This window comes from Oncorhynchus gorbuscha, linkage group LG12 (assembly GCF_021184085.1).
Source record: "Oncorhynchus gorbuscha isolate QuinsamMale2020 ecotype Even-year linkage group LG12, OgorEven_v1.0, whole genome shotgun sequence".
NCBI classification, from domain to species: domain Eukaryota; kingdom Metazoa; phylum Chordata; class Actinopteri; order Salmoniformes; family Salmonidae; genus Oncorhynchus; species Oncorhynchus gorbuscha.
The window spans coordinates 4,596,097-4,605,779 of record NC_060184.1 but is presented as its reverse complement, the minus strand read 5'-3'; the positions used below and the strand labels follow the sequence as shown (position 1 = coordinate 4,605,779).

The following is a 9,683-nucleotide window of genomic DNA, read 5'->3' as shown; positions in this document are numbered from 1 at the left end:
TATGGTGGAGGGAGCATCACTGTTTCCTGCCTCAGGGCAGGAAGTATGGTGGAGGGAGCATCACTGTTTCCTGCCTCATGGCAGGAAGTATGGTGGAGGGGAGCATCACTGTTTCCTGCCTCAGGGCAGGAAGTATGGTGGAGGGAGCATCACTGTTTCCTGCCTCAGGGCAGGAAGTATGGTGGAGGGAGCATCACTGTTTCCTGCCTCAGGGCAGGAAGTATGGTGGAGGGAGCATCACTGTTTCCTGCCTCAGGGCAGGAAGTATGGTGGAGGGAGCATCACTGTTTCCTGCCTCATGGGCAGGAAGTATGGTGGAGGGAGCATCACTGTTTCCTGCCTCAGGGCAGGAAGTATGGTGGAGGGAGCATCACTGTTTCCTGCCTCAGGGCAGGAAGTATGGTGGAGGGAGCATCACTGTTTCCTGCCTCAGGGCAGCTTGCTATCATCGACAGATATCCCAAGTTTATCAAGACATTTTGCAGGAGAATGTAAGGCTATCTGTCCGCCAATTGAAGCTCAACAGGACATCACCCAGAAGTTTGGTGACGCAACATTACAACGACCCAAAACACCACAGAAGTAAATCAACAACAGAATGACTTCATCAGAAGAAAATACGCCTCCTGGAGTCGCCTAGTCCTGACCTCAACCCGATTTGAGATGCTGTTGCATGACCTCAAGAGCAGTTCACACCGGACATCCCAAGAGTATTGACCTCAAGAGCAGTTCACACCGGACATCCCAAGAGTATTGACTCAAGAGCAGTTCACACCGACATCCCAAGAGTATTGACCCTCAAGAGCAGTTCACACCGGACATCCCAAGAAGCAGTTCACAACGACATCCCAGACCTCAAGAGCAGTTCACACCGGACATCCCAAGAGTATTGACCTCAAGAGCAGTTCACACCGGACATCCCAAGAGTATTGACCTCAAGAGCAGTTCACACGGACATCCCAAGAGTATTGACCTCAAGAGCAGTTCACACGGACATCCCAAGAGTATTGACCTCAAGAGCAGTTCACACCGGACATTGACCCAAGAGTTCATCCCAAGAGTATTGACCTCAAGAGCAGTTCACACCGGACATCCCAAGAGTATTGACCTCAAGAGCAGTTCACACCGGACATCCCAAGAGTATTGACCTCAAGAGCAGTTCACACCGGACATCCCAAGAGTATTGAGCCTCCAAGAGTATTGACCTCAAGAGCAGTTCACACCGGACATCCCAAGAGTATTGACCTCAAGAGCAGTTCACACCGGACATCCCAAGAGTATTGACCTCAAGAGCAGTTCACACGGACATCCCAAGAGTATTGACCTCAAGAGCAGTTCACACCGGACATCCCACATCCCAAGAGTATTGACCTCAAGAGCAGTTCACACCGGACATCCCAAGAGTATTGACCTCAAGAGCAGTTCACACCGGACATCCCAAGAGTAGTGACCTCAAGAGCAGTTCACACCGGACATCCCAAGAGTATTGACCTCAAGAGCAGTTCACACCGGACATCCCAAGAGTATTGACCTCAAGAGCAGTTCACACGGACATCCCAAGAGTATTGACCTCAAGAGCAGTTCACACCATCCTGGAAGAGCATCCCAAGAGTATTGACCTCAAGAGCAGTTCACACCGGACATCCCAAGAGTATTGACCTCAAGAGCAGTTCACACGGACATCCCAAGAGTATTGACCTCAAGAGCAGTTCACACCGGACATCCCAAGAGTATTGACCTCAAGAGCAGTTCACACCGGACATCATCCCAAGAGTATTGACCTCAAGAGCAGTTCACACCGGACATCCCAAGAGTATTGACCTCAAGAGCAGTTCACACCGGACATCCCAAGACATCCCAAAGTATTGACCTCAAGAGCAGTTCACACCGGACATCCCAAGAGTATTGACCTCAAGAGCAGTTCACACCGGACATCCCAAGAGTATTGACCTCAAGAGCAGTTCACACCGGACATCCCAAGAGTATTGACCTCAAGAGCAGTTCACACCGGACATCCCAAGAGTATTGCTGAACTGGAACAGTTTTGCTCAGAGGAGTGGTCCAAAATTCCTCCTGACCCCATTGTGCAGGTCTGATCCTCAACTACAGAAAACGTTTGGTTGAGGTTATTGCTGCCAAAAGAGGGTCAACCAGTTAAATCCAAGGGTTCACTGACTTTTCCCACCCTGCACTGTGAATGTTTACACGGTGTGTTCAATAAAGACATTTAAAACATATAATTGTTTTGTTTTATTAGTTTAAGCAGACTGTCTATTGCTGTGACATAGATGAAGATCAGATCAAATTGTTTGACTAATTTATGCAGAAATCCAGGTAATTCCAACGGGTTCATACTTTCTCTTGCCACTGTAGCCATCGTTATTGTTATTTAATTGTTTTTACTTTAGTTTATTTAGTAAATATCTCAACTCTATTTCTTGGTCAAGGGTTTGTAAGTAAGCATTTCACCGTAAGGTCTACACCTGTTGTATTCGGCGCATGTGACAAATACAATTTGATTTGATTTATGAGGCTTTGGTGATCTATAAAATATGTACAGCTGTTTAGTTGCAGCTACCCCTCTTTTAGGCTCATCTCATTTTATTTTTCTTTAACCTTTTTCCCTCCCCTCTCCCCGCTTTTCTCTCTCCCCATTTTCTCCCCTCCCTCCCTCTCTCTCTCTCTCTCTCTCTCTCTCTCTCCCTCCCTCTCTCTCTCTCTCTCTCTCCCTCTCCTCCCTCCCTCCCCCCTCTCCCTCCCCTCCCTCCCTCCCTCCCTCTCTCTCTCCCTCCTCCCTCTCTCCCTCCCTCCCTCCCTCCCTCCCTCTCTCCCTCCCCCTCTCCCTCCCTCTCTCCCTCCCTCCCCCTCTCCCTCCCCCTCCCTCTCTCTCCTCCCCCTCTCCCTCCCTCCCCTCCCTCCCTCTCCTCCCTCCCCCTCTCTCTCTCTCCCTCCCTCCCCCCTCCCTCCCTCCCTCCCTCCCTCCCTCTCTCTCTCTCTCACTCTCCCTCTCCTCCCTCCTCTCCCTCCCTCTCTCTCTCCCTCTCTCCCTCCCTCCCTCCCTCTCTCCCTCCTCCCTCTCTCCCTCTCTCCCTCCCTCCCCCTCTCCCTCCCTCCCTCTCTCTCACTCCCCCTCTCCCTCCCTCCCCCCCTCTCCTCCCTCCCCCTCTCCCTCCCTCCCCTCTCTCCCTCTCTCCCTCCCTCTCTCTCTCTCTCCCTCCCTCCCTCTCTCCCCCTCTCTCTCTCCTCCCTCCCCCTCTCCCTCCCTCCCCTCTTTCTCTCCCTCCTCCCTCTTTTCCTCTAAGTTGCGTACCAAGTTGTCGTCTCAGGAGATCCAGCAGTTTGCTACTCTTCTTCATGAGTACCGTAACGGAGCGTCCGTCCATGAGTTCTGTATCAACCTTCGCCAGCTCTACGGGGACAGCAGGAAGTTCCTCCTACTAGGTGAGAACCACTTCCTGTATGGGGATCACAGGGTAAAAGGTCAAACCTGGGATGTGTTTAGAGGTCAAGCCGAGCAGCAGGAAACAGTTGTGAAACGAACGGGAGATTTTTACCTGAGCTTGACCATTGAGAATGCTTATTTTGTGTTTCCCAATCCCTGTTTTTGCTTTCTTTGTGCCTTTATTGAACAGGACCTTGCTGTTTCAATGTGTGAAATGAGTCTGCACTATTTCAGTTCACTTAAGGCTCTCGGGTTCTACAGTGGGACCATTTTATGTGCCTAAATATGTGCTGTGTGTCCTGGATTGTTAATTTAGGAACGCCTGTGAGTCTAGAGAAATGAGGGATTCTAGCTTTAATACCTAAAATCATTTTCATTGTGCTGCTAAATTTATTTGTCTCCTTGTAAAAAAAGGTCAGAGCCCTGGTTCTGTGATTCAGACTGTCTGTGCTTTGTCCTTTTCCCCCTTTTACAATCCCACGTCCATCCAGGTCTGAGGCCGTTCATCCCAGAGAAGGACAGCCAACACTTTGAGAACTTCCTGGAGACCATCGGTGTCAAGGACGGTCGTGGCATCATCACTGACAGCTTCGGGCGCTACCGCCGCACCGCCAGCTCCGCCTCCGACTCAACCACCAATGGGAACGGGGCGGTGGGAGGGGACGGGGGTGGGTCTGACGAAGGGCTTGTGCCCTCCGAAGGAGACGAATGGGACCGCATGATCTCTGATATCAGTAATGATATAGATGGACCAGAGGGTCACACCCCTAGCCTCTAACCCCTACCATCGAGCCTGTGCTGCAGTATGTACCAAGAGGGTCACACCCTAGCCTCTAACCCCTACCATCGAGCCTGTGCTGCAGTATGTACCAAGAGGGGTCACACCCTGCCTCTAACCCCTACCATCGAGCCTGTGCTGCAGTATGTACCAAGAGGGGTCACACCCTGGAGCCTGTGCTGCAGTATGTACCAAGAGGGGTCACACCCTAGCCTCTAACCCCTACCATCGAGCCTGTGCTGCAGTATGTACCAAGAGGGGTCACACCCTAGCCTCTAACCCCTACCATCGAGCCTGTGCTGCAGTATGTACCAAGAGGGGTCACACCCTAGCCTCTAACCCCTACCATCGAGCCTGTGCTGCAGTATGTACCAAGAGGGGTCACACCTAGCCTCTAACCCTACCATCGAGCCTGTGCTGCAGTATGTACCAAGAGGGGTCACACCCTAGCCTCTAACCCCTACCATCGAGCCTGTGCTGCAGTATGTACCAAGAGGGGTCACACCCTAGCCTCTAACCCCTACCATCGAGCCTGTGCTGCAGTATGTACCAAGAGGGGTCACACCCTAGACCCTACTCCCTACCATCGAGACTGTGCTGCAGTATGTACCAAGAGGGGTCACACCCTAGCCTCTAACCCCTACCATCGAGCCTGTGCTGCAGTATGTACCAAGAGGGGTCACACCCTAGCCTCTAACCCCTACCATCGAGGTGCTGCAGTATGTACCACACACCTAGCCTCTAACCCCTACCATCGAGCCTGTGCTGCAGTATGTACCAAGAGGGGTCACACACTAGTCTAACCCCTACCATCGAGCCTGTGCTGCAGTATGTACCAAGAGGGGTCACACCCTAGACCCTACTCCCTACCATCGAGACTGTGCTGCAGTATGTACCAAGAGGGTCACACCCTAGACCCTACTCCTACCATCGAAACTGTGCTGCAGTATGTACCAAGAGGGTCACACCCTAGACCCTAAACCCTTCTCCCTATGCCTTAACTCATACCCCCTAGTCCCTACTCGTCCTAAACCAAGAGAGAGGACGATCCAGCCAGCCCAGATCCAACCCCCTGATGATGACATGCTGTGCATTGTGGCCAATCAGCTTTCAGTGTGAGCCAGCGTGGGGCCAATCCGCTCGGCCTTTTAAAGAAAACTTTATTGATCCATTCGTAGTGGTTTTTACTTTTAAGTCTCTGGAGTTTTGATTGTTATTGGCAGCATCTGCCATCAGTGACCAGGATGAAGCTGAGTCGCCCTCCTGAGGGCAGCCATCATGAATACCCACAATGCTCTGTCTGGTGTCTCGCTTCACAATGGGTGCGTTTGACATTGCAGCCGACTTTAAAAGGCGAGTCGAGCCCGACTGATCTACAAATCACCTTAGATCATTAAAAAAACGACCGACTCGATAATTATATGTGGGTCAAATCAGTCCCTTCATACAGCTTCTGCTGCTCTGGAACACGACCAATCGGAGTCTGTGGGTGCGCTGTACAGGAAGTAAGGGTACCATTTGACACGCAGACCAGAAGATGTGCCTGGACACAGAATAGTGAATATTTTATAATGACTTAGGTTTGTGTATGTAGTAGTTAGCCTGTATTTCTGTTCGTTAAGGTCAATCATTAACCTTCTATACAGTCTCAGCCCTGTCTAAGACTGGGGGCGAGGTGGGGTTCTACTCTGCTAACATATGGAGGTGGGGTTCTACTCTGCTAACATATGGAGGTGGGGTTCTACTCTGCTAACATATGGAGGTGGGGTTCTACTCTGCTAACATATGGAGGTGGGGTTCTACTCTGCTAACATATGGGGTTCTACTCTGCTAACATATGGAGGTGGGGTTCTACTCTGCTGACATATGGAGGTGGGGTTCTACTCTGCTGACATATGGAGGTGGGGTTCTACTCTGCTGACATATGGAGGTGGGGTTCTACTCTGCTGACATATGGAGGTGGGGTTCTACTCTGCTAACATATGGAGGTGGGGTTCTACTCTGCTGACATATGGAGGTGGGGTTCTACTCTGCTAACATATGGAGGTGGGGTTCTACTCTGCTGACATATGGAGGTGGGGTTCTACTCTGCTAACATATGGAGGTGGGGTTCTACTCTGCTAACATATGGAGGTGGGGTTCTACTCTGCTAACATATGGAGGTGGGGTTCTACTCTGCTAACATATGGAGGTGGGGTTCTACTCTGCTAACATATGGAGGTGGGGTTCTAGTCTGCTAACATATGGAGGTGGGGTTCTACTCTGCTAACATATGGAGGTGGGGTTCTAGTCTGCTAACATATGGAGGTGGGGTTCTAGTCTGCTAACATATGGAGGTGGGGTTCTAGTCTGCTAACATATGGAGGTGGGGTTCTAGTCTGCTAACATATGGAGGTGGGGTTCTACTCTGCTAACATATGGGGTTCTACTCTAACATATGGAGGTGGGGTTCTACTCTGCTAACATATGGAGGTGGGGTTCTACTCTGCTAACATATGGAGGTGGGGTTCTAGTCTGCTAACATATGGAGGTGGGGTTCTACTCTGCTAACATATGGAGGTGGGGTTCTACTCTGCTAACATATGGATGTGGGGTTCTACTCTGCTGACATATGGAGGTGGGGTTCTACTCTGCTAACATATGGATGTGGGGTTCTACTCTGCTAACATATGGAGGTGGGGTTCTAGTCTGCTAACATATGGAGGTGGGGTTCTACTCTAACATATGGAGGTGGGGTTCTACTCTGCTAACATATGGAGGTGGGGTTCTACTCTAACATATGGAGGTGGGGTTCTACTCTGCTAACATATGGAGGTGGGGTTCTACTCTGCTGACATATGGAGGTGGGGTTCTACTCTGCTGACATATGGAGGTGGGGTTCTACTCTAACATATGGAGGTGGGGTTCTACTCTGCTAACATATGGAGGTGGGGTTCTACTCTGCTGACATATGGAGGTGGGGTTCTACTCTAACATATGGAGGTGGGGTTCTACTCTGCTAACATATGGAGGTGGGGTTCTACTCTGCTAACATATGGAGGTGGGGTTCTACTCTGCTAACATATGGAGGTGGGGTTCTACTCTGCTGACATATGGAGGTGGGGTTCTACTCTGCTAACATATGGAGGTGGGGTTCTACTCTGCTAACATATGGAGGTGGGGTTCTACTCTGCTAACATATGGAGGTGGGGTTCTACTCTGCTAACATATGGAGGTGGGGTTCTACTCTGCTAACATATGGAGGTGGGGTTCTACTCTAACATATGGAGGTGGGGTTCTACTCTAACATATGGAGGTGGGGTTCTGGGAGGTGGGGTTCTACTCTGCTAACATATGGGGTTCTAGTCTGCTACCATATGGAGGTGGGGTTCTACTCTGCTAACATATGGAGGTGGGGTTCTACTCTGCTAACATATGGAGGTGGGGTTCTACTCTGCTAACATATGGGGTTCTACTCTGCTAACATATGGAGGTGGGGTTCTACTCTGCTAACATATGGAGGTGGGGTTCTACTCTGCTAACATATGGAGGTGGGGGTTCTACTCTAACATATGGAATTGTTTTAAGAGGGTCATACCGAGAACATTTAGCTTTTTGATTTTAAGATCCCTTGAAATATAAAGAAAATATATAAAACTGATTTGATGAAACAGTGAATATGGCCTTACTGCTGTTAGCCCATACAAACACATTGAATAACAGATTCACTACATGGAACGACAGATCGTTAGAACAAACCTCCTTTAGATTTTATTTTAGAGGTGTGTGTTCAATATCTGCGAGATATAAGAAAGATATCTTTTTAAAATCTTTTAAATTATATTACATGTATTTGACCCCTTACTTTTGGCACTAAACTATCTCCATATATATACTTCCATTCATTTTTTTCCCCCAACTGGTACCAGGGGACCTTCAAACGAGTCTTGTGAGGCATCCAATGTAAGGAAACTGAAATGGCATGTTTAAACTGAAGGATGTTGATGAGGATTTTTTTGTATTGTGCTAATGTGATTTCGGCGGGCTGCGGAAATCCACTCTGGGAGGGGTTCACTTAATCCACCAAGTATTTTCTCCTGCTCTGTATATTACTTACTGCTTTCCTTTTTATTATGCGTTTCAAATGCACCTAATCCTATTTAGTGCACTACTTTTGACCAGAGCTTCATGGGCACATCAAAAGCAGCCCACTAAATAGGGAATAGGCGTGGCTCTTTGGTGTTCGGACTTTGTGTTTTTGTTACTTGTACTGTTTTTGTTGTGGTTTTATGTTTTACACTTAGCCTAGCGTTTAGCCTTAGCCTAGCATTTAGCCTTAGCCTAGCATTTAGCCTTAGCCTAGCATTTAGCCTAGCATTTAGCCTTAGCCTAGCGTTTAACCTTAGCCTAGCATTTAGCCTTAGCCTAGCATTTAACCTTAGCCTAGCACTTAGCCTTAGCCTAGCACTTAGCCTAGCATTTAGCCTTAGCCTAGCGTTTTTTTCATTAACGTTTACCTTTGTCTTATCTCAGTCAACGACATCTGTTGATAAAATGTGACTGTATTGTAAAACTGAACACTCTCATTCAGAATATCTGTATGGAGAACATATCTGACAAAGCCAGTTACTGGCGGATTGACGATTCAATACGCCATCTCTTCTCATAGCGCAGACAAGACCAAACCAACCGTACCTTCAGCCATGCACAGTAGATCACCTGCTGGGGGTTGACAAAGGTGACGATTCAACATGTACAATCGTCTGGAAAATGAAATGGCGGCCGTCGATCATTGTGGTGTGTTTCCTCTGATCATCCCCTATCACCAGTCATGGTGTCTTCAGATCTAAGTGGCACTAAAGTAGTATACTATATACCAACCCCTAAGGGTCATGATCTACAGTAGTATACTATATACCAACCCCTAAGGGTCATGATCTATAGTAGTATACTATATACCAACTCTAAGGGTCATGATCTATAGTAGTATACTATATACCAACCCCAGGGTCCTGATCTAATGTAGTATACTATATACCAACCCTATGGGTCCTGGTCTAAAGTAGTACACTATATACCAAACCCTATGGGTCCTGTCTAAAGTAGTATACTATATACCAACCCATATGGGTCCTGGTCTAAAGTAGTACACTATATACCAAACCCTATGGGTCCTGGTCTAAAGTAGTATACTATATGCTCAACCCCTAGGGTCCTGGTCTAAAGTAGTACACTATATACCAACCCCTATGGGCCCTGGTCTAATGTCGTGCATATACCAACCCCTATGGGTCCTGGTCTAAAGTAGTATACTATATACCAACCCATATGGTTCCTGGTCTAAAGTAGTATACTATATACCAACCCCTATGGGCCCTGGGGTACAGTAGCATACTATATACCAACCCCATGGGCCCTGGGGTACAGTAGAGTACTATATACCAACCCCTTGTCTCTGGTCTAAAGTAGTATACTATATACCAA

The 9,683-nt window shown here is 48.5% G+C and overlaps 2 protein-coding genes and 1 long non-coding RNA gene across 3 annotated transcripts in view; 2 read left to right on the top strand and 1 right to left on the bottom strand.

The window, feature by feature from the left end:
- The window catches only part of LOC123990465 (fibronectin type III domain-containing protein 4-like), a 284,753-nt gene that overhangs the window by 200,310 nt on the left and 74,760 nt on the right, over positions 1-9,683 (bottom strand). The window lies entirely within an intron of this gene.
- LOC123991121 (cerebral cavernous malformations protein 2 homolog) overlaps positions 1-9,683 on the top strand; it is a 29,376-nt gene that overhangs the window by 13,606 nt on the left and 6,087 nt on the right. Inside the window, exons 9-10 of the mRNA XM_046292346.1 lie at positions 3,303-3,441; positions 3,934-4,176. Of these exons, the coding sequence (XP_046148302.1) occupies positions 3,303-3,441; positions 3,934-4,176 (382 nt within the window). The remainder of the gene's footprint in view (positions 1-3,302; positions 3,442-3,933; positions 4,177-9,683) is intronic.
- On the top strand, positions 4,685-6,223 carry LOC123990466. The gene is made up of 4 exons (XR_006830646.1): positions 4,685-4,931; positions 5,038-5,123; positions 5,181-6,011; positions 6,180-6,223. It is a non-coding gene; the product is annotated as an uncharacterized LOC123990466 (long non-coding RNA).